A 27,468-nucleotide genomic window follows, 5' to 3' on the forward strand; every position below is an offset into this window, starting at 1 on the left:
AGCTGGAGCCTCACCCCCTCCAGGGAGCCCTCACTGCCTGCCAGCCCCTCACGGGTCCCCTCTCTCTTCTTCACACTCTGTCCTCAGATTCTCTCCTTGCTTTTCACATCCCAAGAGATATCACCCCAGATAGAAAGGAGCACCCAAAAATCCTGATTAATGGAGTGGGCTGAGGAAGGATAAGCGTGATGATATTTAATGCTCCTGCAACACGTCCACAGAGCACTTTCACTCAACTCACTGGATTGATCTTAAGGCCCCAGAAGCAGGGGGCACAGGCCAGCACCTCTTCTCTCCCTTGCCTTTTCCCTCACTCCTCTGGCTCAAACAGTGGTGTATCTGGAGCAGTACTCTGTGCCAGGCCCTGTGTATCCCTTATCTCCTTTGCTCCTCACCACCTGAAGAGGTAGGTAGTCAGAGCATCCCCATTTTACAGATGTGGAAACCGAGGCACAGAAGGGATAAGCAACTTAACCAAGATCACTCAACTACACAGTGACAGCTTCAAACCAAGTGTTCTGCCTCTAAAGCCTTCCCTCACGACCAGCCCCCAGCTGCAGGTAACAGCACAGCCAGCAGAGGTTACACCTGGGAGAGCCCTCCTGGGAGGAAACCCAGCAGGGCAGGAGTATACGTAGCCACTGGGAGACTAGACCAAGACAGGCAGGAACCGGGCAAAAGCAGGCTGAACTAAGTGCCCTGGGCCAGCTCAGAAGACTGAGGCTGGGTGACCAGATGACCGAAGTTGCCAGTTGGGGGGGGGGGTGGCGAGGAGCGGCCAGACCTTGGCTTCTTGGGATGAACAAACGAGAACTGACTAGAGAGGTGGGGAAGGGGCGGGCCTCTACCTGGTGCACGAGGGGACCCACTGGGCATGGCAGAGAGCCAGCCCTGACAGCCCTTGCTGGGCACCTTCAGACTGGGCGGGGCAGGGATAGGCTGCCCCACTGTCCCACTGAGATGAGCCCTGGGCTGGCCAGGGAAGGCTGCAGAGCCAAGGCCTGTGTGAACGACTGATGGTGTGAGCGTGAGATGAGATGGGAAACAGGCCTGAGGAGGGGTACAGCTGTCCACAGCCGTGGCCCTCAACCAGGGGTGATTTTGACCCCCCCGGCCCCCGGCCTGGGGCATTTGGCAATGTCTGGAGACATCTTTGTGGGAGGTGCCAACTGATATCTGGCACGTAGAAGCCGGGGATGCTGCTAAACCTCCTGCATTACGTAGGACAGACCCCTCCCCACCGACAAAAAATTACGTGGTCCAAACTGGAGACAGTGCCAAGGTTAAGAAACCCTGGTGTGGAGCAGGGCAGGTGAGAGAGGCTGAGATCCAAGCCACTCCCTGGGATGAAGCTGCCCCTACTCTGATGAAGAGGTATCTTTTCCTAACTCAGCCAGATGTAGTGTGAGGACTCACAAGAGCCTGGGGAGGGTGGGCGGGGAGGGGGTGGGGTTGGAGCCATTGTAGAGCTAGAGTGGGAGGAGAATGGACCTGCTGTCATCTAGGCTGTGAGTTGTGCAAAAAGCAATTTAAAAGAGTTGTTTAGTCTTTAATAGAGGTCAAAAAGTCAACCCACATGATTATGTCATCTCCTTGCTGGCAAAGACAGAGGTTTTAAAACACCATGACATACCCACCAGGTGAGAAATGAGATGCGCTCAAAGATCTTCATTGCAGTACTGCTTCTTATACTAAAAGATGGGAAAATAATATATACATAAATGTCCAGCAGTGGGGGACAAGCTGGATACACAATGGAATATCCTGCAAAAGAATGAGGTCTCCAGAACAGAGTAAGTGAAAAAAGCTAAGTGCACAACACTGTGGAGTGTTGTACTGCCACTAGGTGAAAGCGGAGGGGAAAGTCAACAGTGTATTGATAATTGCTTACATTTGCATAAAGCAGTGGATCTCAAGCTTCACTCTGCAGAGGGCCTTTTTTTAACCATACTTACTTCAAGCAACATCAGCCTTGCTTATTTTTATTTTTTAATTAATTTATTTTTTAATTTTGCTTTTTGTTTTTGGCTGTCTTGGGTTTTCGTTGCTGTGCGAGCAGCGAGCAGGGGCTACCCTTCGTTGAGGTGCGTGGGCTTCTCATTGTGGTGGCTCCTCTTGTTGCAGAGCACAGGCTCTAGGCACGTGGGCTTCAGTAGTTGGGGCACGTGGGCTTCAGTAGTTGTGGCGCGCGAGCTCTAGAGCGCAGGCTCAGTAGTTATGGCGCACGGGCTTAGCTGCTCCGCGGTAAGTGGGATCTTCCCGGACCAGGGATCGAACATGTGTCCCCTGCATTGGCAGGCGGATTCCTAACCACTGTGCCACCAGGGAAGTCCCCCGGCCTTGCTTTATTTGGGGGAGGGATGTGGGGAGTGCCCCACTTTTCTTTCCCGGAGTTGAACTGCCCAGCTTTCTGGATCCTGGATCCCCACCGGCCACCCGCGCTGTAAGCCTGTAAGTGGTCTCTTTCCCTAATTACTCCAGCAAACGCAGGAGAATGTTTCCCCACCCTCAAGTGGCCGCTGAATGTGAGAAGTTCAAGGCGTTTGAAGGAATCCCGCAGGTACCGAAAAGTTGGAAACAATAAAACACCCCTCACCTCCACCGCCATCTCCTTTTCCTTCCTAGGGAAGGAAACTGAAGGTCTGAACTAGGCGGAGGCGGGCCTCGGACAACCTGGCCCTCCGACATCCCGGCCCCGCCCCGCTGAGGGGGGAGGAGCGACAGCTACGGTGGATCCTCCCGCTGGCTTTGTGCGCGCTTGCAATCCAGCTGTCGCCGCCCCACGAGCCCCTGCCCCCCGAGGGCGCACATTTCCGGGCCGCCCACCAGCCGGATCGCACCGCGAGCCCAGATCTGCTCCCACCCGCTCAGTCCCGGTCCGGCCCAAGTCGCCCCCTGAAATGCCGGTCGACTTTACCGGGTACTGGAAGATGCTGGCCAACGAGAATTTCGAGGAGTACCTGCGCGCGCTGGGTAAGCGCTGCCCGCCGCGCTCTGCCCGGGGCGCCCGGCCGGGCAGCTGGGGGTGGGATCCCGGCGCCCTCCCGAGCCGGCCGCCCACCCGCCTGCCTCCGCCGGCCAAGCCGCCGTCCTGAGCACCCCGACCGGGGAAGGGGCGTCTCCAGGGGTACAGCAAGTGCGAATTGGAGGACGGGGGTTATTAGGGTTCATGGTGGTCAATGTCTGATGGTTGGCTCTCGAAGTGGATAATTTCATTAGGAAAGCTGGGCTTGGCTGGCTAGCTTCAGTTTTCAAAAGGTTAGCATAAGGGTAGAAAACTTTGTTGTAAAAAAAACAAAACAAAACAAAGCAAAGAAAAAAAGAAAGAAAAAGACACAGACCAGCTAGCTGCACGCAGAGGCCTTGCTAATCGAGCAGAGGACCCCGATGGTTTTCTTAGGGGAGTGGGGGTGGGAGAAGCGGGCTCCTAGGGCCCGCTACCTTGGCAACAGTTCTCTGCATTTTCCAGTCAACTCTCTGCTCCTTTCTGCCCCGGCACTCCCTGCAGATGTCAATGTGGCCTTGCGCAAAATCGCCAACTTGCTGAAGCCAGACAAAGAGATCGTGCAGCACGGCGACCACATGATCATCCGGACGCTGAGCACTTTTAGGAACTACATCATGGACTTCCAGGTCGGGGAGGAGTTTGAGGAGGATCTGACGGGCATAGACGACCGCAAGTGCATGGTGAGGCTTCGCGTACAACGGGGCATCTGTTGCCCAGGGGTCCTGACCGAAGGCAGGGCTAGTTCATCTGAGAGGGGAGCAAGCGCCTTTGTGTTCTTAGGGGTCCAAGGTCTTCACACTCCCAGCCCCCAAGGTAGGCAGCTCTCGACTTATCAAGCGTACATACCCTCCGAAATGAAAGCTGTGGTTTGTTGAGTCTCTGCTCTGTCCCGGCATTGGTGCTTTATACGCTTGCCTTCATCTAATCCTCATAACAACCTCTGAAGGAGGTCTCAGTACGCCCATTTTACAGATGAAGAAACAGTCTCAAAGAGACGAAGCAACAGGCTCAGAGTAACCCAGCTAGGGAGGGGCTGGGCAGGAGTTCCAGGCAAATCTGTTGACTCTCTTCTCTGGCTGAACTGTAGGCTGGGGGAGGAAGGAGAGAAGGGAGGAAAGCAAGATGAAACACAGGCAACCCTTCTGAAGTGTAAACTTCCTACAGGACCTAGCACGAAGCCACTCTAGGAAGCAGGGGGCACCGTGACCCTGCCTTCTGACCTGCCCCTCTTCATCCCCAAAGTGGGGTGTGGCTCCTGGCCACCCCCTTCCCCACCCTGTCCTCCACTGCCCCGAGCTTCCTCTGAAGCTTGCCGCCAACAACCTACTCAGTAGGTCAGTGCCGCAGCAGCCCAGGCCAGAGGAGGCAACAGTGGGGGAAGGGAGTGAGCCCCCTGCCCCCAAGGGTGGGAAGCTGGTGACCCGGAGACCCCAATTAGCGCCACCACAGCAGCCTCCGGAAGGTCAGCCCGGGGCCTCCGTCAACATTCTTGGGGTCTCCCTTTCCCAGTCTTGGGTCCAGAGCTAGCTCACTCCCACCCCCAGGGAGCTGCTTTGCTTACTGATAAGCTTCTCCCCACCCTCTTCCCCTCCCCCTCCTGCCCTTTACTGAGAGTCTGCTCCGTGCCCTGCACTGTGCCAGCTGTTTCCCACCACAGCCCCGCGAGGGAGGGGTTAGTAATCCCGTATTTTACAGTGACTGAGGCTCCCAGAGGAGATTCCAGAGACCGCACTCTGAGGCCCGCACTCCCGCTCGGGGCCAGGCTCCTCTGCGCCTACCCTTTGCAGAAACCAGGTGTCTGGGGTTTGTCAAGACTGTGGTTGAAGGAGTGCCGGTGTCTGGGGATGAGGAACCCCGGGCCAGGATGACTCAGCCCCCTACTTGTTGATTCATCTGAAGGGGATCTGAGTTAGTGTCTGAGTCTGCGCTCGGAATGGTGGCGGAAGAGGGGGTGGCCGCCAGGGAGGATCCTTGGAGAGGCCACCGCGGGGACAAAACACTACTGTTGTAGGGAAATGTCAGGTCGTACCAGCCCACTCTTGAGGTACTTGCAGGGCACAGCAAACATCTCTATGTATTTTGGGTCACTGCCACCTGTGGAATGTGCTGGCTTGTACTTACCTGGCTAATTGCCTTCGCTGTCTCATTCCCACCCTCATCCATTACTGTATGAAACATTTATTGATCACCTAGGAACACTAATATAGGCAGACCTCGGAGATATTGCAGGTTCAGCCCCAGACCCCCGCAATAAAACGAACATCACAATAAAGCAAGTGACACGAAGTTTTCTGTTTCCCAGTGCATATCAAACTTACGGTTACACTATACTGTGGTCTATTAAGTGTGCAGTAGTATTCTGTGTAAACAGCAGTGTATATACCTTAGTTAAAAACTACTTCAGGGACTTCCCTGGCGGTCCAGTAGTTTATACCCCACACCTCTAAACCAGGAGGCACGGGTTCGAGCCCTGGTCGGGGAACTAAGATCCCACAGGTGGCGCGGCCAAAAAAGAAAAAAAAGAAAAACTCCTTTATAGCTAAAAAAATGCTCACCATCATCTGAGCCTTTGGCAGGTCGTAATCTTTTTGCAATAGTAATGTCAAAGATCACTGATCACAGATCACCGTAACAAATAACGAAGAAGTTTGAAATACTGCGGGAATTACCAAAATGTGACACAGAGACCCAAAGTGAGCAAATGCTGTTGGGAAGACGGTACCAACAGACTTGCCTGATGAAAGTTGCCACAAACCTTTAATTTGTAAAAAACACAATATCTTTGAAGTGCAGTAAAACGAGGTATGCCTGTACTCTTCAAGTGCTGAAGTACCTTTCCCATTTTATTTTAACTCACTGAATCTTCACAATGCTGGTTTCAACCCCATTTTACAGATAAGAAAACCAAGGCAGGATTTCTTGTTGGGTGACCTTGGGAGGTTAAGGAAGTGGCAGAGGGAGGATTTGTATGCGGTCTGACCCAGCGGAACATGTCACAATCTCTGATGTCCAGGAACTCACAGTCTTTGTGGTAGAGACAGACGCACACACAGTCAGAACACAGTGTGATCAGTGGTGACAAAGGGAAGCTCCAGAGGAGGGCAGCTTGGAAGGAATTCTGGAGGTGGTGACTTCTCCACTTACTTGTAACAAAAAAGAGGTGGGGGGCTTCCCTGGTGGCGCAGTGGTTGAGAGTCCGCCTGCCGATGCGGGGGACACGGGTTCGTGCCCCGGTCCGGGAAGATCCCACATGCCGCGGAGCGGCTGGGCCCGTGAGCCATGGCCGCTGAGTCTGCACATCCGGAGCCTGTGCTCCACAACGGGAGAGCCCACAACAGTGAGAGACCCGCGTACCACAAAAAAAAAAAAGTGGTGGAAGGGATGGGTTTGGACACAAAGGAAGGGGCACACGGCCCCCCTCTTTTTTTGGCCATTAAGCATTAGGACAGTGGTAGGTGAACAGATCAGGGAGCCCAGCAGCTGGGCAAACTCAATGACATTGTATGAGGACTCGTGGTCACCTTTGCTGTCCCAGAACTCAGGGCAGCCCCCTCCCAAGTATTATAGATGGCATGAGCTAACCGTGCTGTTGCCTGTTGGGAGGATGGACGGCCCTCTGCTCTGGCCTTCCCTTGGCCCTTGCACTGCAGAGAAGCCCTTCTCCCCTGCTGCCCAGCTGGAGGGGGCCACAGGGAAGAGCACGGCTGGGGGAGAGCCTAGGATAATAGAATGATGGCAACTGTCCAGCCTCGTGCTTGTGAATGAAGGGGAGCTGCCTGCAAGAGACCACATGGCCAAGGCCTGGAGCGTCCTCGGGGACCCCCCTCGCGGGGTCCTGGGCAAGGTGGTTGCCAAAGAGAGTGCACCACTACCCCTTCTGCGCCCTGTGCTCTGCAGCCACCAGCCGGGAGCAGTGGCCGGAGGAAGCCAGCTCTCAGCATCAGGTTGGCCTCATTCTAACATGTACTTCCCAGCACATTACAAGGGTCTCATTGCTCACCTGTTGTGTTCATTCCTTTCTTGGTCCTATAAGCATTTTGTGGTGCTCACTCTGTCTTTGCGGCCCTTGCGTTACTAAGATGAATCGCACAAGAGTCCCGCCCTCGTGGAGTTCAGTGTAGTGGGGGCAGCAGACCAAAGCAGTCACTCATACTGAGTGGTGTGTTGATGGGGAAGGACAGGCAGAGAAGGGCCCCCCGGGTCTGGGAGGTCAGGGGCTGTTCCCACAGGAAGTAGAGTCTGAGTAGTGGCTTGACGGATAGGCAGGAATTAGGCAAACAGAAAGGGGACGAGAGGAAGGCCAAGGCCAAGAGAACAGCACTTGGTAGGTGCTATTTCAGACCTGTCCCACACCAGCCCTGGGCTCAAGCCCGGGGTCACAGAGGCAGCAAGGCCTCCTGGAGCACCCAGGCCAGTGGAGGAGACAGACACAGCCTCAGGCCATTACAGCCCAGTGCAGTGATGGAAGCACAGCAGGCTAGGAGGGCAGGGATGGGGGAATGGGGGAGAGGCAGTGGTCAGGGAGGGCTCCCGGGAGGAGGTGACGGCTGAGGGGGCCTTGAAGGACAAGTAAGAATTAGGGCGGATGTGGAGCGCATTTCAGGTGAAGGGAACCACGTGCACAAAGGCCCAGAGGTCAGAAAAGGCCTGGCTGGGAGGGGTTTCATCCAGGACAGAGGTGCAGTCTGCAAAGACTTCATGTGGCCAGAGTGCAGGGTGTGGCTGGGGAAGAGGGCAGTGCTGAGGACCCAGTGGGGAGCCTGGATGTGGCCCCGACAGGCCCCAGGGAGCCTTCTGGGAAAGGCGTGGTCAGGCTGCCATCCTCCGCAAAGGGCCCGGAGGCTCAGAGAGCTCTGCTCCTGCCTCTTTCCGTGGGAACCTTATCTGTCTTCTGGAACAGCAGCCAGAGGATGAAATCTGGCCTGCAGATGTGTTTTGTTTGGCTCACGCAATGTTTGACAAATTTAAGAGCCAGTTGCCAATGATTGCCAAAGATTGTAAGATGTCATAGAAAAATCCATATTTCCGGCTGTTTGTACCCCAGTAAAATCAAGACTGCTGAAAATGCTGGGTGCCCTTTTATTCCTGCACCCTGTGGATGCCCAGGACACTGTCGCAGCTCCTTCTTTAAGATGGGACCTTCTCCACTCTTCCACAGCCCTCCCCCCACCCTGGTACCTAAAGTCAAGGATCAAACAGCCGCACGTCATTGTTTGCACCGTGTGTTCCTTAGAGCAGTGGTTCCCGAAGCTGAGACTGGCGGCGGCAGCAGCGGCAGCGTGAGAACTTGTTAGAAACCCAGATTCTCCAGCCAGACCCCTGGTGGATCAGAAACTCTGGGAGCGGGGCCAGCAATCTGGGTTTCAATAAGCCCACCAGGTGGTTCTGGTGCAACTAAACCTTGAGAACCACCGCTTTGGAGAAAAGAAACCTCTCTGTACCTGTGTCTCTGTAAAAAGTGGACAACACTCATGATGTTTCTTAGGCATTCAGGTGTAGAGGGCCACATGCTGGCTTAGTCCGTCGCTGGACCCCTGTGGACATGGTAGTCCATGCCCAGAACCACCTGAAATGGCTCTGCGGTCTCTCCCCAGGCTGATGGGTGGAGGGGCTCAGATCTGTGTAGGCGGGATCGCTCAGCTCCCATTTGCAGTCTTTTCTCTTCAGATCTTTACATGTCCACAAGTAGCTGGGGCTGTGCTTTTGGTAGAAGTGTATCAAGACTGGACTCAGCTTTTCTCCACCGCCTCCTGCACGCCTTTATCCATTAAAATGAAATCTCAGGCCCAGTTTGAAACCAGTATTATGTATCGAATCTAGCAGATGGAGGCTTTGGCAGGCTCTCCAAAAAGGAGATGCTCCTTCGCTTCAAATACCGTTCCCCACGCCGGGGCCAGGGAGCCCTTCGGCACAAGGAATGATCGGGTTCCTGGTTCCCAGCTCCCCCGGCACAAGCAGCTTTTGTGGGAGAAGACGAGCCTTGGCGGGAATCCTAGCCGGGAGCCTGGCTCTGCATGGTGGGGGCAGAAGGGCCATTTGTCGTTCCTGTGGACACCAGGTCAGGTTTTCCCTGGGGGAGGCAGCTATGTTCACTCAGCAGCCAGCACCTCCTCCCAGGCTGAGGCCTTGGCTTCATCTCCAGCCTTGAACTCAGGATGACCCCTTCCACAGAGCCTGCCTTCCACTTCCAGCCCTCTGTTGCTTTCTTTGTTTTCACTGTAAAAGGAAAAAAAGAATTCAAATGGCACAGGAGAAAGTGGACTGAAAAGGAAAGGACCCCTTCCCTTACTTGGCCTCATTCCCACCCCCCAGAAGTCATCACTGTTACTGTTTCTGGTGGATCTGTGCAGAAATCTTCCTCGAATATAGAAGCCATCCAGCCATGTAGTTATTGAGAAGGTGATTTGTCAATATTTGTATCTAAAGCCGAAAAAGACAGAGAGAGAGAAAGAAAGAAGAAAGGGAGGAAGGGAGGAAGGAAGAAAGAAAGAAAAAAAAATCTACTTCTTAGCACATTGTTTTCTCACTCGATGATATTTCTTAGGCATCTTTCCATATCACTTACATGTTTCCTTCCCTTCCCTCCCTGACTTACTTTCCTCCCTCCATCCATTCATCTAAGTATGGTAATACATGATGTCTACCAAACTGCTGTTAATGCTTTGGTGTAAATTCTTTTGCCAGCTTTCTTCTGATCCTATTCTTGATTCATTAAAGGGGTTTTTTTTTTTTTTTTTGGTTCTTATTTTAAAAAACACGATGCCAAAGGCAGAATTCACTCCCTGGGCTGCAGAGCTGAGAATGCCATTGGATTTGGAAGCCTTCTGAGAGCCGCCCCTGCTCAGATCAGGCCCCCAGCATTTGGCAGGGTCTTTTCCAGGAAGGAAACACGGAGTCTCTTTCATGTCTTAGCTAAAGTTCTTCGACCTTTGAAATCGGTGTCAGCAGCATACTTTTGAGGATTACAAAGGGAAGAATTAAAGCAACCCAAATAAAATGCACAAAGTAACTTTCAAGAATCACACTTGTTTGCTAGGTTTTGTTTTTTGTTAGGCAGGAACAAAGGAAAATAACGTGCTAAATCCTGACTGAGTGCCATGCCTGTCCCAGATGATTTCAGCACTTTTTCTCTTTTGGTCCCCACAGCAAATGCTGTTCAGTGAGTATCATGATGCCCATTTTACAGATGGGAATCTGAGGCTCCGAGTTGAGGAAGCTTTTCAGCCCAAGGTCATCCAGCCAGCTGGTGGCAGAGGAAGGGTTCTAACTAGTTGATTTATAAAGCTATTACAAGGTCTCCTATGGAGCTCTGCTGAGTTCCTTACTGTGAGGCTCATCGCAACCTGGAGGTGAGTACAGACAGTACTGACAAGGCTTGGGGGTGTGGAGAAGGAGTGCTGGTAGTGGAGTCAGACATCTGGTTTTAAATCCTCCTCTATTACTTAGTTAACAAAGTGACCTTAAATGACTGGACCCGCTGCCTCTGTTTTCACATCTGCAAAATGGGCACCATGATTGCTGCTTCACCTGGCTCACAGCAAATTCTGAGGACCACGGTGATAGCACAGAAGACAGGGCCTGGTGAAGCCACAATACTATGTGCAATAAGTGGGCAAAGCCCTTCTGATACCCTAGACTGCAGGCAAAGCGAACTTGTGTTGGCCAGATGTTTACTGAAGAATTACAACTGTTTGTTTTTCTGACCGTCATTGCTCCCCTTATTTGGTGGGAATGACCCCTACTTACCTGTGGGTTCTGGTGAAACTGGAAATCCCAGTACATTGTGTCTCCTGGGATGAGCACCTTAAACCAGGGCCATGACAGTATCCCGTGGCCTGTCCCATGATTGTGCATTTGACCTGCACTGGGCCAGTCGTACGTTTCCTGCCACCCTCCATGGCAGAAATCCAACAGAAGGAAAATATAAGATGAGGCTGGTAGATAAGCAGAAATGAGAGAGAGAGAGAGAGAGAGAAACCTCAGCATCGGAGGGTTGCTGGAACTCCTGACACTTAATGCCATTCTGAGACTTTTCGTCTGTACTTGAACCAGCAAATACATGCCCTTTCTTTCCCCTGAAACTATTTGAACTGGTTTCCTGTCACTTGCACCTAAAAACATCCTATGACATACAGAGCCCACAGATCATAGGTTAAAAACCACGTAAGTAGTTAAAGCAGTAGTTCTCAGACTTGAACTTGCCCCACATCCAGAGTTTCTGATTCAGAAGGTCTAGAGTAGGGACCAAGAACTTTTCTAACAAGTTCCTGACTAATGCTGATGCTGTGGGTTCAAAGATCGTGCTTGTGATAACTACTAAGAAAGAGAAATGAGGAAGTGGGCTGGCCCACACCCGGGTTCCAGTGATATTCTCGTCATGATTCAGTGTAATAAGCCTGTGCTGGGGTTAAGGGTGCCCAGTTATGGGGGATGAATGAGAGTGAAGGGATGCAGTCCCTGTGGATGGAGTCTGCCTGGGGACACCAAACTTGCAGCAGCCCATGAATAAGTGATACCAGTAGTGTGTTCCGCTGGACAAGCGTGGGATACAGCAGAGCAACGGGGAGCCTTGGCTTTGAGATGAACCTGGATTTGAATCCTGGGTCCACTCTCCAACTGTGTTTCCTTGGGGAAGGTACTCTATCCCTCTGGACTTCAGTGTCCTCATTTGTGAAAAGGAGCCAGAGGTAGCACCACTGATGGGATGTTGTGAAAATTAAATGTGGTGATGAATTATTTCAAATTTCTATTGCTATGTAACAAACCACTTCAAAACTTAGTGCTCCGAAACTCCGAAACAATAACAGTTGTTTATTTTCTTCATGAATCTGCAGTTAGGGCAGGGCTCAAAGGGGATGACTTGTCCCTGCGGCATGCCATGTCCGTGAGGTCCACTTTCCAGATGGCTCACTCATACTCACTCTCTACTGGCTGATTGAGCTTCCTTACAACATGGCAGCTGGGTTCTAAGAACGAGAGGGCCAAGAGAACAAGGCAGAGTGTATGACATTCTTATAATCTACTTAGCCTCTGAAGTCATATAGCAAGGATTTTGCCATACTCTGTTGGTTGAAGCAGTCACAAAGCCCCACCCGTCTTCCCAAGGAAGGGGACATGGACTCCACATCTCAGTGGGGGAGCACGTCGGGTGGAAGATACTTTAGAAAAGTTCAGTGTGCTCTATGCAAACTAAGCTGTGACCACAGTGCCTGATGTCCGGTGAGTACACAGTGGGAGTTGGAATATTATTCTCTGGCTGAAGTTTGCAGGTCTGTCAGGGCTGGGCTCTCGTTTCTGGCTGGTCTCAAGTAGCAGCAGAGCCCACAAGGACTCCGTGGGGGTGGGAGAAGGTATGTGGTGCCTGGAGCTGGACCTCTGCAGGCAGGGTGGGAACTCCACCTCCCTGGGCTGCCTGCCACCCAAGGCAGGCCCTGCATGGGAGGCTGGTGTGTGAGTTGAAGGGGGAAAGGATGGCCTCAGAGTGTTGGGAGTGGCGCAGGGCTTCACCTTCAGCCCTGCACCCACCTCCAAAAGTACTTGATATATGTTATGTATTCAACCCTCCAACAATCCTAGCACAGAGCGGCTACTCTCCCATTTAACAGACAGGGACCTGAGGTCCTGCCAGGGTCGCACTCCCAGTTAACTACAGCCCAGGGACTGAACTTCAGATCTCTCTGACTCCCAACTTTGTGTGGTTTACAGAACAGGCTGCCTTCTGCTGGTGCCCAGGAACCACAGGCCGTTAGAGTGACTGTGGGTTTTTAATTCCGTAGACCACTAGGTAGCCATGAAAGTGATCGCTGTGAAGATAAATGGAAAGTGTTTATGGGCAATCAGTCCACAAGTTCCATAGATTCTGCTTCTTAATCTCTCTCTCCCCTTTCCCCATCTTCTGAATATCTCTTGCCTGTAATAATAATAACAGTTAATGTCTCTCATGCTTACTATGTGCCAGGCTTGGCGCTGCTGGCCGAGACCTGCGGCTTCCGGGCTGAGGGCAGCTGTTCCTGGCCCTCCTCTAAGCTCTTACTTGTTCACAGCCCATCTCCCTCTGAGGCAAGACCTGGCAGTCCGGCTGTGTCATAACCGGTTCAGTCCATGAACCAGACTGTCATCTTTGGAATCCCATCTCCGCCACTTACAAACTGGGTGGCATTAAGCAAGTTACTTCACCTCCCTGTGCCTTCACTTGTCTGTGAGATGGGGGTTATTATCAAGTAAGGGATCTGCTTCACAAGTTACTTCACCATGAGGATTAGACGCAAGAAAGCCTGCAGCCAACTGCTCCATCAATCCGAGCTGTTATTAGTAATTCTCTCGCCTTGTAAACTGTGAGCTCCAGAAGACAAATTCTGGAGGTGGCGATGTGTGAAGGGACACCTGGCCACCCAGAGAAGAGCTAGCGGGGTTACATGTGCAGAGGCTGGCCTGAAAGGGCACTTGCCTCTCCACCCTGATGGAGGACGGTGCGGGGCAGTGGGGTGGGCCGCAAGGCCGAGAGCAGAGGGGAAACCAGTGCTTACTGAGAGTCCAGAGCTGCAACAGGTCCTTGCAACCCCTTGATTCATTTCATCCTGGTGGCTCTGTTCTGTGGCGGGACTCATTAGCCCCATTTTGCAGATGAAGAAATGGAGGCCCAAAAGGTAAATTGCTGGGGTCACCCAGCTAGAAAGAGGTGGGGATGGATTGGAGCTCAGGCCCGCCTCTATCCAAGGCCATCTTCAGGTCCCTCCTGAACGCCCAGCTCAGTCAGGCAAGCTGCTGTCTGCTGGCCAGACGAGCCCCACAGCCTGCCAGGTTCAATGGCAGTGGCGTCCAGGGCAGCAAGATGTTCATGTGGGAGCAGTAGGCAGGACATGGGTTCAGAGCTGGGGAGAAGGGGGTTGAAACCATGACTCATGCTCTTCCTGGCATGATGACTAAGCACTCCAGGCCTCAGAAACTCGGGGCCAATGTCACTCCAGTGGTTAACTTGTGTATATAAGACTAATCTATGGACGAAGAAACATACGCCTGGGATATTTTGTCATTTAAAAAAAGGTGTAAATTACAAGAGTACGCCTAGAATGTTTTCTGCCACTCATTCATTCTGTTGATTCAACAAGTGGTAATGTGCATTTTCTCTGCCATAGATTCTAAGGTAGGGGCTGGTATCCTACAGTGAATAAAAGGATTCCAGAGCCCAGAGAACTCTTGGTCAAGAGATCCTGACCTGCTCTCTCTTCCCTGGTTACGGAACAACCATCTTTTATCTTCTGGGAACTGTTTGTTTCTGTTCGCCTTGAAAGATAAAAGATAGGGGCCAGAGGCTCTCGTGGAAGAGATGAGGCCTTGGGTGGGCTCTGCCCTCCTGAGCCCCTCTGAGCACCTTCTGGCAGGACGGCCCCTCCTTTATTCCACCCCCACTGCAGGTGAACCTGAGAATAGGCCGATTTCTTACACTTGCCCAAGCAGCAAAACCAGCTCCGCCCGCCAGCTGAGCAAATATTTGGATTTTCCATTGTACCAGGTTTGGCCGGTTGGAGCCACATAGGTGTGAAGTGAGGAAGAAGAGATGCTGGTAACTTCTAGGGGCGGAGGTGCAGGATCACACTCCCTGGGGAGTGTCCAGCCTGGCAAAGCCCATTCAGAAGCCTCACTCATGCAGCCCCTGACCTCCCTGCATCTGTGCAGGCTGTCCCCTCTGCCTGGGATTCCCTCGTTCCTCTTTTCCAGTTTCTACTTCTTCACCTAACTCTCTTGATGTGTTTTGGTGTCGGTTCCAGCATTACCTCCTCCGGGAAGCCTTCCCTGATGGACCTCTGTCTCTACTTCAGAGGCGGACGAGGTGCCTTCCCACTTCCAAAATCACCATCACCTGCCTCTACCCAGCACTTGCCGTTTTGCTGGAATTCTCTGTCTGCTTGTCTTCAATAGTCTGTGAGCTCTTGAGAACAGAATCCTCACCTTCCCTGCCTCTATTTCTAGCACACGAGGCTGGTGTGCAGGTGTGGCACCCGCATTTGCTGAATGATGCTTCCTTACGCAGAACCATGATGCAAAGTCTTACTGGTCATTCAAGGGTCAGCTTAGACCAGGGAACTGCAGAGCCCAGTAGCCAAGAGCATGGGCTGTAGAGTCAAACCTCATCTCCGTACTTCATGGCTGGGTGACCTTAATGCCTCAGTCTCCACATCTGTAAAATGGGGAGAAGCATAACTGCTCCAGGAGGTTTAAAGAATCAACTTGATGTGACCCACGCTTTAATACCCTGCCCAGCACATAGTGAGTATCAAATAGATGATTTTAGGGTGATGACGGTGATGGTGATAATGACAGTGCTGTTATTACTTACACCGGGAAGTACCCAGCACACAACACACAGGTGCTGTTGATGCCAGTTTACATGCGTGTCTTCCCTCCAGCCTGAGCTGCTCCACGGCAGAGCTTGGGTCCAGCCCAGCCTTAGGGCCACCCTCAGTGCTGGGCCCCTGCAATGACCGAGCCCAGTCCCACAGGATCCCTGTGACCTTCTCCAGCCTCACTTCCCCCCCACCCCCCGCATCCAGAACCTTGGCCTCATGGGGCCTTGAGCTCTCTGACGGTTTGTTGTTTTAAAATGAAGCCTGGGCACTTTCTGGAATGTTTAAGGAATTTAAAATATTTCATGTCAACATGAGTCTTAACATTTTATCATTTAGTTTGTCCTAAGAATTGTGTTATCATTTGCTGTCTGCTTCTTCCTGGTGTTGGAATCACATTTGCCCATGCCCACGAAGGCCTGCTGTGGCTTTACTTGTCTGTAGCTGTTGCTTCTAATGGCTTTTATGTGCCTAGTTACTCGTTCGTGTTTTAAGGCCTCATTAATCTAGTTTTAATATGCTTACAGAATGAATCGGCTTTTCCCCCGAATGTGCTGATTTTAGGTCATTGCCATTCCCCTGGGAAAGGATCAGAGGCTCACCCAACCTGACCTCCCAGGCAGGGCAGCTCATGGACTCAGCCAGAAAGAACTGGGTTCAAATGATGGCTCAAGCCCTAACCCCAAGGAGGCTTGGGCTGGTTACTTAACAAGCCTAATTTTGACTGGCTCTAAATCTTGAGGTGGAAAGCCCCCAGCACCATACCTGGCACTTGGCAGGTCCTCAGTTACCTTCCCTGCTCTTCCCGCCCACCCACGTATTTCACAGGCACCGGAGGCTGAGAACCTTCTCGTTATTCCAGAAACCCTCAAAGGGTGAAGCACACTGTAACATCAAACTCCAGGAGGAATGGCCAGTTTGCATCTTTTAGCGATTCACGTCATGCTTAGAAAGTGTCTATCACTGTCTGGTTTTTCAATTTTCCCCTTAAATTTAAAGAGCACAGGCTTGGGAGTCAGACCTGGGTCAGTCCTGGCTCTGCCCTTTGCAAGGAGAACCACCATGGACAAGACCTCCCCTCTGAGGACCTGGCTCTGGAACCACAGAGACAGTAAGGTCCAGTCCCAGCCCTCTGGGAAGCGGCTCTGTAAGCAGAGGGCCTCCCAGAGCTGGGCGGGCGAGTTGTGGGGACCGCTGATCCATTTTCCCCCTGCTCATGAGAGTGGATGTTTGGGGCAGGCGGGAGCTTTAAGGAACGTCACAAATTCTTGGCGGCCAAGTTGAATCCCACTGTTTGTGGTTCATGCCAGGTCACTGCCAAGAGATGCGTCCATTTAGTGGGAATGGTCTGTCACTCCCAGTATAGGTCACTCATACAGGGTGAGGGGCCTCGAGGCTTCCCTGGAGCCAGCTTCCCCAGGCTGCCTGCGGGAGCTGAGTTTTCTATGTCACCCCAGGGCCAGCTCGGGTTTCTAAGTGGTCAGGGGAGCTGGATAACGGTTTTTGAAGTGACAGTCCCCTGTCAGAGTAATACAAAGCTGTCTTCACTCACCTTTTGGTGCATGTATCTCCGGGAGAGCTGCTGACAAGGCCAAAGTGTTGGAGGTTATTAGTGTTTAATAGAAAAGTGAGACCGGCTTTGCTTTAGAACCAGCTGCCCTGGGCACCAGCTCTTTTGCAGACTTCAGATGGTCTAGGCGGTGAGAATGACCGTTGGGAGGGGAGTTGAAGGTGGCCACACTTTCCCCTTGTTCTTGGGTTTGTCTGGGCTTCGTTTCCAAGATGGAGTTCCCAGAAGTGGGGTGCTGGGCAGCTCTGCCTATCCCCGTGGTTGGTACCATGCCCACCTCAGCCCGCACTGGCATCTGCCTTCCTGTGTCACTTGAAAAGCACCAGAAACATCTTCTTGCCTGAAACTCCCCCACTAGACCCTGATTAAATGGATTAAGCAATGGTGAGTGTCCAAGCTGGGCAACCGAATTGAATGACCTCTTAAGGACCCTTTCAGGTCTGCACTCACAGGGCAAGCTGAGCCTCGTCCCAGACTTTGCCTGGTGTGGCAGAGGTGGCCGCTCACCACAGAGGGAGGTCACAGAAGGAGTCCTCGTTATCAGAAGCTATGTTTTGTGTCACAAGAAAACAAGTGACGATTGTTTGCTACATCCCCCTCCCAACGTTCTTTCTTTTGCTTCTTTCCTCTCATTTGTTTGTAGGTGATGGTCCTCCTCCCTGACTCCCCGCCCCCCTTTTCTGTTCTTAGGACAAATCTGATCCTCTGGGACATGGCTGGCTTATTCCCACAGGGTACAAAGCTTAGAAAGGAAAATCCATGCCCACCCCATGTGAACATGGAACAGCAACGTGGGAGAACTAAATCGCATTTTCAGAGCCATCGCGGCTGTCAGTGGGGAGTCTCCAAATAGATCTTCTGCTTAAACAAAGACTGACTAAATTTTAGGGGAAGCGGACATCGCAGGGCTCCTGGGCACCCGGCTTAGCGGGCAGCCCCTGCAGGGTCTCCTCTTGGATCCAAGTCTCCCGGAAAAGAAGGAGCTCCTGAAACATTTAGCCATGGTGAATGGCTTGTCCGTCACTGCTTCACAAATATCTGACTTAGAAAAGAAAGGCTCTAGTTATTGTTCAGCTTCTACAGGGAAATCCCCCCCCCCCGCCTTATCTAAGCTCTGGACATCGTGATTACCATGACCTCGGGCCCCCTCTGCCAGCCCTATGCATTTCATGTCTATTTTCTCTCCTCCTCCGCATACACTGGTAAAGTAGGTCTTGCAGTTATCCAAAGCCACATAACAAACCACCGCAAAACGTGATACGTTAAAACAGCCACCACGCGCTCTCAGGATGCTGTAGGTTGATTCAGTGTCCGCGGCTCCGTGTGACTACCTTCAGCTAAAGGCTCGGTTGGGGCGACCAACAGACTGTCACAGCCTCCGGCAGTGACTGCTTTCTCATCGTCTGGGGCTTATCATGTGGGCTTTCACTCTAATAGAATAGCCTTCACTTCCTTAAAGCACAGCAGCTCGGTTCCCAGAGGCGAGGGTCCCGAGAGGACGAGCCCCCAGCGCACAAGGGCTTTTGAAGGTGCCTCTTACCCCACTCTGGCTGCTGCCCTGTTGGCCAGAGCGAGTCGCGAAGCCAAGGCCAGAATCAGTGTGGGCGGGGCCTCACAAGGGCGTGAATGGCATGTGACCCATTGGGAGCCCCGATGGAACAGTCTGCCATAGCAGGTACCACGAATCCCCCTTTTGTGGATGAGGGCACTGAGGCTCAGGTCATTCCACACAGTTAGGGACAGAGGGCCCAGGTCTGTTGACGATGCTGACAACACTGGGTCAACCTGATACAGGGTGGGAGGGCGGCAGGTACCTGAAGCCCAGGGTAAATTACAGCTGAGCTTCCCAAAGGACAGCCCAGCAGACTCCCTGGCCCACCGGGGAGTGTTCCACCCAGCAGATCAGAGCCACGGGGCTATGTGAGGGCGCAGGCAGCATTGGGGGGCATTGAAAACATGCTCCAGGCCACAGTCCCAGTTATAGTCTGGCGCTGTGACCCTGTCTACCCCCCAGCCTCGTACTTGCCCCTCCTTCAGCACTGATCTGCTTGTCGTTATTCACTCTGTCTGGGATGCCTTCCCACTTTAAAAACCTAGCTGTGTTTCCTCTGAGAATGAGGGGCCCTCCTGGGCACTGCAGCCCCTGTGCTTCCCCTGATGGCAGCACCTACCACACTGAGCCGTAACTGCCTGGCAATTCTCTGTCTGCCCGTCTCTTCGGTGATCTCTTAGCCCAGGGGCCTTCAGGACTCTGGCTCCCAGCACCCCACACCCAGCAATGGTTGGGCTAAACTGAAGTGTGTTCCTCCCGGGGCTGCTCAGTCTTAGCATAATGCCCATGTTTTCTCTGCACCCCCCAAAAATTGAGCAGACATCGGTTGGGTGCATAGCCTGGCCTGGGAAACAAGGGGGCACTGAGTCACGCAAGGCCCATGTTCCAGCCCAAATTGTTTTCCTCATTAGCTGGGTGACACCGAGAAAGTCACCTAACCTCTCTGAGCTCAGCCTCCTCTGTATATCCAATACAGACGAGAATAGTCTCTTTTCTGTCCCACTCACTCTGGGTCAAGGGTCAGCGGGAACTCGGGGCTTGAGAAAGCGCCTGCTCTGGACACTGACATAGCATTTGTGCATTAAGGATCCCTCTCTTTGAGGGTCTGATCTGTAGGGCTCTAAGAAAGGTTTCTCTACGCTCAAAGAGCCTTCCGCTCCCTGAATCCCTCGATCTATCATGAAGCCTGAAATTGCACCATCCATCATTCTTTTGGTAAGGTATTTTTATTATCTATATCCAAACGGTCCTTGTTAAAAGATGCCAAATGAATCCGAAAGTGTAACATGTTAGCACAGGAGCAAAGCCTGCTTTGCTGGTTTTTTTAAAATTTAATTTAATTTTTTTTATATACAGCAGGTTCTTATTAGTTATCTATTTTATACATGTAAGTGTATATATGTCAATCCCAATCTCCCTAGCCTGCCTTACTATTTTTTTTTTAATTTATTTTTGTCTGTGTTGGGTCTTCGTTGCTGCACGCGGGCTTCTATTGCTGCGGTGAGTGGGGGCTACTCTTCGTTGCAGTAAGCAGGCTTTTTGTTGTGATGGCTTCTCTTGTTGCAGAGCACAGGCTCTAGGTGCACAGGCTTCAGTAGTTGTGGCACGTGGGCTCAGTAGTTGTGGCTCCTGGCGTCTAGAGTGTGGGCTCAGTAGTTGTGGTGCATGGACTTAGCTGCTCCACGGCATGTGAGATCTTACCAGACCAGGGCTCGAACCCATGTCCCCTGCATTGGCAGGCAGATTCTTAACCACTGCACCACCAGGGAAGCACCTAACCTGCTTTACTATTAATGAACATCTCTTTCATGCTCATTCTCTGACATTGACATTGGAAGGGAAGCAGGTGTGAGCCTTTTGGAGATCAAGGTGGTGATCCTTATCAAAAGCCTTAAAAATACGCTCACTCTTTCATGCGACAATTTTTCCTCCGGAAATTTATTCTAAAGAAACGTTGTGCTCAAAACTGTATACAAGGAAGTCTTCTTTGTAGTAGCACAGAATTATAAATAACCTAAGAGTCCAAGAATGGGTAATGGGCTAAATAAGTATGTATGTACAATGAAATACTACCAGGATTGTCCTCATGGGCCTGTGACCAGTGCAGTCCCAGAGGCTTCTGTGCCCAGAAGGGCCCCTCACTTGGTTTAATGCTCTGCTGTCACTGTCTTAAAATTCTTAATCGTTTTTTAAAAAGGAGGCTTCATTTTCATTTTGTGCTAGGTGGGCACTACAAATTACATAGCCATTTCCTAAATATTATATAACAATTAAAATAATGCTTATGAAGAATATCTGTTGAAGTGGAAAATTGCTTCTATTAAGTGAAGAAACTAGAGTGCAAAGCCATAAATGATGCAATCCGAACTTTTTAAAAACAAAAATATATGTGTGCATGTGTGTGTATACACACACACACACACACACACACACACACATATAAAGACTGGACAGAAATACACCAAAATCTAATTATCTCTGAAGAAGCAAGATTTTAGGTATTCTTGTTACTACTCTATTCTTTTTTGAGCATTTCTCGAGTTTTCCAGGACAGAGGGTATGAATATGCTCATAGACTTAATATTTCCGGTAGAGACAGAAGTGTATCTATTGTAACTGAGCACCAGTGAGTCTCTCTTGGCCTCTGATAGCGTCTGGAGCCCGCAGTGTGCAGGGTAGACTTCTGGATAAACTCATGAAGAGAAGCTCAGTTGATGAGGAGGCCAAGTGTTCTTACGAGCTCCTTGAAGTTGAGGACCGTCTGATTTCAGTCCCCACCTCCCTTCACAGTCTGGGCATGGACAAGGCACCCAGTGAATGGGCATCTTGTCGGTGGCCTGAGGTCGTTAGTGGCCTTTACCCTCGACCCACCTCGTCAGACATTCACTTCATTCTGTCATGACTTGGAGGTGGGACCTTCTTTCTGGCTTGGGGCTGGACATGTGCCCCGAGTGATCTGTGCACCAGGGAGAGGAACCGCCTGCCCCCCACCAGGTCCTCCTGTGCCCCTCTCCCTCTGGGCTCCAGGAGCAGAGGGCAGATTGATGCCTGTGCAGAGCTGGGGGCACACTGGCTCCACCTGTCCCCCTTGTGCCCGCCTCTCATTGCATTCTTCATCCCAACAGTAGAGGGCGGTAGAGATCCACAAGCTCAGGCGTGAGACTGGGGGTTGGGGAGGAAGGGGGAGGTGGTGCTCCCTAGGGAGAGGCCCACTCACTCCACACCCATTTCCCAGATTCCTCTTTCTCTCCTCAATCTTTATCAGGCTCTAGCTGCGTGTTCTCTCAGTTGAGCATGGCAGGAACAGAAGAATCCTAGAACCTTACCTCTGTAAAGCCAAGGCCTCTGAGTTCATGGCCTCTGACACCTCACATGACAGATGGGTGAGGGGGAGCCAGAGAAGTGATGGACTTGCTCAGAGCCACACAGTGAAGGGGCAAATGGGGTTCTAACCTCTACAGGGGGAGGCGGGGCCCATGTGGATGGGAGGTGGGTAGCTGCGGATTTGGGAGATGCCCACTGCACACAGGTCCCAGTCTAGACCTGTGTGAGCTCCTGGACCATCTCCCCTCTACATTCCAGCCCTTCGAGCCCTGTATTTCTGGGTGGGTCCATGTGCACAGGCTGGGCCTCCTCCTGCTGTCTGTCTGCCCTTCAGCACGCCCAGTACTTGGCGGGGCACGCGGGGCTCAGGGAAGATGTGAGCGCTCAAAGGTGGGGCCGGAGGCAGGGGTGGAGGCCAGACAGGCGGGCAGACCGGGGGCTTCCTCCTCTTTCCCCCACGGTCCCCTGGAATGTGGAACCTGCCTGAGGAGCTTCCTGAGCACGCCCCTCTCTGTTCAGTCTCTGTGCCTTCGTCTGGTCGTGGTCCGCGGAGAAACGCTCTCTTCCCGCGCCTGCTTGTCTCTGCTTCCGCTTCGCTCTCCTGTCTTTCAAAGCCCAGCCTGGTGCCTTCTCCTGCCAGCGCCTCCCTTCCCTGAGTCTCCTCTGGGCTCCCGCAGCCTCTGGTCTGTAACTCTGGTGACGCTGGGCACCTAGGGAGGCAGCGTAGTCCAGCGGGGAGGGGGACCTCTGAACATCACAGATCCGTGTTCTGATCTGGCTCTGCCATTGACACCTGGGTGGACTTGGCAAGTACCGTAGCCTGATCTATAGAGCAGAGATGCTAGCCCATGCTCCACGTGGACATCATGAGGAGCCAGTCAGCGCCGAGAGTGCCTGGAAGAGCTGCCGTTTGTCCCCGCAGAGGGTGATGTATATCTAAGGTCATTCTCCAGGCAGTGAAAAGATGTTTGAGGCGGGTAGGGGGGCCTCTTTTTCGGTGTCCCAAGACCTTGCAAAGGTTGAAACAGTGAATGAATGAATGAATGTCTGGGGATGAGCAGGATATTCTAAGAAGTCTACCTCTCACCACCGAGATGCAGGCCAGCAGCCCTCACGCACCCCCAAACCCCGTGTGCGCTCAACCCTCAGAAACCCCTCCTCCCTTCCCAGCCCCATTCTCAGCCTTTGCACTGACAGCTCCTGCCCCAGTGACTTTTTCTCCCCTAATTATCCATTTAAATGAAATTTATGAAGGTTTTTGTGAATTTTAAAACCGATTTGCGGGCTTCCCTGGTGGCACAGTGGTTGAGAGTCCGCCTGCCGATGCAGGGGACACGGGTTCGTGACCCGGTCCGGGAAGATCTCACATGCCGCGGAGCGGCTGGGCCCGTGAGCCATGGCCGCTGAGCCTGCGCGTCCGGAGCCTGTTGCTCCGCAACGGGAGAGGCCACAGCAGTGAGAGGCCCGCGTACCGAAAAAAAAAAAAAAAAAAAAAAACCCGATTTGCCTGCTTTAATAAGAGCACGTGATGGACAAGGAGTATGAGGCTGCAGATTTTCTGAAATGAAATTGACTTGAGCGCACCCTGGATTCTCAAGGTTGGGGCTGCCCCTCCCCCAGCGCCCAGGGGCTGCTGGCTCCAGACTGACAACTGTGGTTTTTGGCTCCGCAGACCACGGTGAGCTGGGACGGGGACAAGCTCGAGTGTGTGCAGAAGGGCGAGAAGGAGGGACGTGGCTGGACCCAGTGGATTGAGGGTGACGAGCTGCACCTGGTAGGTTCCGGGGGAACGGGGGTAGGTAACCAAGCTGGGCCCCAGAGGCCCTGGTCATGTTGGTGTCTGGATGGACTTTGGAAGTATGCGCCATGGGTGGACCTTGGTTCTGCTCTGAAGCTTCACTTCCAAGGCCCTGGGGAAGATGCTTGAGTGACATTAAAAACTGAGCAATGTGTTTTCAAGGTCTAGGCTGACCCACTTGTCCAATCAGAGGGAGGAGGTGAGGAGATGCATCTGCTAAGCATGAGATGTGGAGCATTCTGTATCTCTTTCCATTGTCTCAGCAGCCCGATGGGCCAGGTACTGTTAAGGTTCTTATTTTGGAGATGAGGACACAGAGGCTCACATCCAAGTAACACAGCCAGAAGATAGCAGAACTTACATTTGCTCCCAAATGCTACCTGTTTTCACCATGTCAAATTGTGGCTAGCCAGAGCCAGGCGAGTTCTCTAAGCTTCTCAAGACATGATCTTGTTACCTGAAAATTGGGTTCATCTCTTGGTGGGTGTCGAGCCAAAAGATACAACCGAGCCAGCCATCCGGAGAAGGAAGGGTTTATTACCTGGATCAAGTGAGGAGAACACCGGGGACCTTTCCCAAAGCTGTGTCTCCCTGAACAGTAAAATTGGGGAAGTTTTAAACCAAGGGCACATGTTTATTCATGAAGGGGCTTGAGCAGAGGAGAATTCAGCATTGAAATGGGGCAAAGGTCAACAGAGTCCAAGCTTTTTTTTTTTTTTTTTGGCGGTACTTGGGCCTCTCACTGTTGTGGCCTCTCCCGTTGCGGAGCACAGGCTCCGGACGCACAGGCTCAGCGGCCATGGCTCACGGGCCCAGCCGCTCCACGGCATGTGGGATCCTCCCGGACCGGGTCACGAACCCGTGTCCCCTGCATCGGCAGGCGGACTCTCAACCACTGCGCCACCAGGGAAGCCCCAAGCTTTAATTGATTGAAGTCATGAGGGTCAGAAAAGGTCCACATCATAATCCCATCCTCCACCTGGGTGGAGGCCTTAGTTCCCGAGGAGCTCAAAGCTGGTTATGTGTATTCCTTGAGGAAGAACCAAGCCTCTGTTTTATCATTGAACTGTGATAAACTGTGGTAAACAAGTCCCTGAACTTGACTGCTTTTCCTTGGTTCCTGCATTTCTTCACTTCCCTTAAGATCAGTAATTACTGAGACCTGTTCAAGGGCAAGCACTGTAGCCAGGCTTAGATCACAAAATGGCTCTGGCCAAAAATGGCTTCTTTATGTCCGGGCACTCCCTACCCTATCTGCTTACAATCTCTACAATCTAGATTGGAGGAGGAGAAGCCTTTCTCGGCTCAGGTGTGGGCCCCACTCACCCTGTCCTCCAGCCTTGGGATCGCTCGTCAAAGCCACTTCTACTCTATCCATTGTCTGGAAAAAGCATATCCAAATCCAGAGTAGGGGGCTTAGCCTCTGGCGGGCTAAAAATAACACCTGCCGTCTGAGCAGAGACTCCCTGTCATTCCTTCTGCCGCCTTGGAACTCCCCAGCTACTTTCCTTCTGAGAAAGGAGCCTCGTCCAGGTGACCTGGGGTCTATTCTGACTCACCGCGTACTTTTGGGGAGGTGCCTTCCTTCCCTCAACCTCATCTGCAAAACGCCATCCTAGTCCATAGGGCTCCTGCCAAGGTCAGCGTCTGCAGGAGCTTTGGGACATGTGAGCGCTGAGAGGAGACACATCATATTCAGAGGCAGCATTGGCTCGTGTAGAGCCTGGGCTGCAATGTCTGACCTTGAGCCTTTCTCCCTCCTGGGCCTCTGTTTCCTCAACTGCAGAGCAATGAGGGTAGGTTATGTGATCTCCACTGGCCCTGTCAGCTCAGTAGTTCTGTGGCTTTTTGCCAGAGGTTGCAAAGTGCGGGCCACAGGCCTCTTTTATTTGGCCATCCGTGGGCTTCAAATTTCTTCAGCCAGTAATTTAAAAATTGGGAGATGTCACATAAATATTCAGATTTCTAGACTCCTACCAAAACAAACAAACAAACAAAAAGCTTCGCAGGTGTGGACACTGTGCTGTCATTCTTGCTGGCAACACTCAGCAGGGGTTGCCCTGGAGGCAGAGCATGGACTTTCTTAGCTGCATTTAGCACTACCCTGGAGCTTTTAAAAATAGCAATTCCAGGACCTCACCCTCTGAGATACTGATACCAGTCTAGCCCTAGAACCCAGGCATTTTTCAAACTCCCCCAGTAACTCTAATGGGCAGCTGAAGCTTGGAACCACCATGCTGGTTTGCAACCCTGGTCTGCAGTGACCCCTTTGGGGATTGAGCCTTGTGTCTGGCCCTGATTTCTTGCAGCCCTGCACACAGACTCTGACCTGGGCTCAGGCCTGACGTTCTTAAAGCCTTTGGCTTGTCGAGGGTAGTAGACGGAGGGAGGCATCTGAGAGTCCTGTCAGTCAGCTCTGAGCCGCATCTGCCTCCACCCAGCTCTGTCTATAGTGCATAGCCAAGACCGATGTCCACTGATCCAGTTCAGCTGACCCGCCAAGGAATTGTCTAGTTCAGACCAACTCTTGGGGAGAAATAGCAGTCACGGAGTATTTTCCAAGTCCCTGCCCCTGGATCCGCTGAGCCCCAAATGTGACCTTGCTTTGGCCAATAACAAGAATCTGTTTTCGTTTCAGGAGATGAGAGTGCAGGGTGTGGTCTGCAAGCAAGTATTCAAAAAGGTGAACTGAAGCCTGAACATACCTTAGTCTCGAGGAATGAGTGGCATGGAAGGGGGGGGCAGGGTCCCCCTCTCTGCTCAGCATGGGGCAGAGAGCCAGCCTGCATCTGTTCGCAGAGGCTGTCTCTCCCGGCTTTGTCTCTTTCCCTTTTCTTCAAACGAAGCCATCCCAATAAAAGTGGTCTCTGCTCGATATGTCTATTTTGGAAAAGCTTTGAAACCCCACTGTGCTCACATTTTCGCTGAAGGCTTCTGAAGCTGTGCTCTTGACGCCAGCCCTGAGCAGATGGGAGAGATTCAGCCACACGCCTGCAGATTTGGTCCTGACGTTACACCCGTACAGTCTCTCTCCAGGGCACAGGCCTGGGTCCCGGGTCTGTGGCCTGACATTCAGTCATCTGTGTTTTAAGTACCTACCGTATCATATGTCCAGTCAGGGCCCAGGTGTAGCGAGTGCCGGAAGCAGGCCAGGATGCCCTCTACCTCGGAACTTAGAGCCTTGTTAAGGCCAGACCAGCAGTGACTTCATGACTGCACTTACAAGTGCACAAGAGATGCTCCAAAAGTTGTTTGTAAGCGAAATGGAACTGGATAGAATTTTAAACTCAAAGCTAGAATGAGGTGAACATTAATGAAAGACAGTTGCCAATTGGATTTAATTTCAGAGATGTCATGAATACACACCTCATCACCCCAAAACCATCCGCACCCCATCTATGGGCTTATGTAAAGCCTTCCTCTTCACTGTTACAGATGAGGCATAACTTGCCAATCCCCCTGGAAGAAGAAAAGCAGCCTCATGTTCTCACTAAAGTGTAAATGACTGCTAGCTGTGCCTTTGCCTAAAGAAATGGGGACACTGAGCGAGGAGAGGGGACACCATGGGTAGGAAGAACCCCTGGGAAAGGAAAGACTCACATTGAGGACCCTGAACACCAAACCTGCCCAGGCTGGGCCCGGCCCTTTGGGAAGAGTGCTGGGTTAGGAGTCAGATGTGCTGGGATGGAATCCCAGCACCACCACTCACAGGGCTACCACACCGCTCTGGACCTCACGTCTCTAGTCAGAAACTCACAGTAATAATCCCGCTCCCTTCCTACACAGATAGGTTCGTAAGGCTTGTCATGCATATGAAACTTGTAGGCTGCCCAGTGCTAAATCTGTGGCTCTCAGACTTAGCTAAATCTTAGA

At 52.1% G+C, this 27,468-nt stretch overlaps 1 protein-coding gene across 1 annotated transcript; it reads left to right on the forward strand.

The window, feature by feature from the left end:
• The first annotated feature begins 2,727 nt into the window (after positions 1 to 2,727).
• On the forward strand, positions 2,728 to 26,470 carry RBP1 (retinol binding protein 1). The gene is made up of 4 exons (XM_060149166.1): positions 2,728 to 2,973; positions 3,509 to 3,687; positions 23,470 to 23,571; positions 26,234 to 26,470. Exons 1-4 carry the CDS (start codon positions 2,901 to 2,903, stop codon positions 26,285 to 26,287), a joined length of 408 nt encoding a protein of 135 aa, XP_060005149.1. The 5' UTR covers positions 2,728 to 2,900; the 3' UTR covers positions 26,288 to 26,470.
• Positions 26,471 to 27,468: the final 998 nt, after the last annotated feature.

This window comes from Lagenorhynchus albirostris, chromosome 5, assembly GCF_949774975.1.
Source record: "Lagenorhynchus albirostris chromosome 5, mLagAlb1.1, whole genome shotgun sequence".
In the NCBI taxonomy this organism is placed as follows: Eukaryota; Metazoa; Chordata; class Mammalia; order Artiodactyla; family Delphinidae; genus Lagenorhynchus; species Lagenorhynchus albirostris.

What these genes read in the sequence shown, in the direction of transcription:
- RBP1 (XM_060149166.1), top strand. Translation starts at nt 2,901, where the DNA reads ATGCCGGTCGACTTTACCGGGTACTGGAAGATGCTGGCCAACGAGAAT. An exon ending in GGAGTACCTGCGCGCGCTGG is followed by an intron (nt 2,974 to 3,508) that starts GTAAGCGCTGCC and finishes CACTCCCTGCAG; the next exon opens with ATGTCAATGTGGCCTTGCGC. An exon ending in AGGGTGACGAGCTGCACCTG is followed by an intron (nt 23,572 to 26,233) that starts GTAGGTTCCGGG and finishes TTTTCGTTTCAG; the next exon opens with GAGATGAGAGTGCAGGGTGT.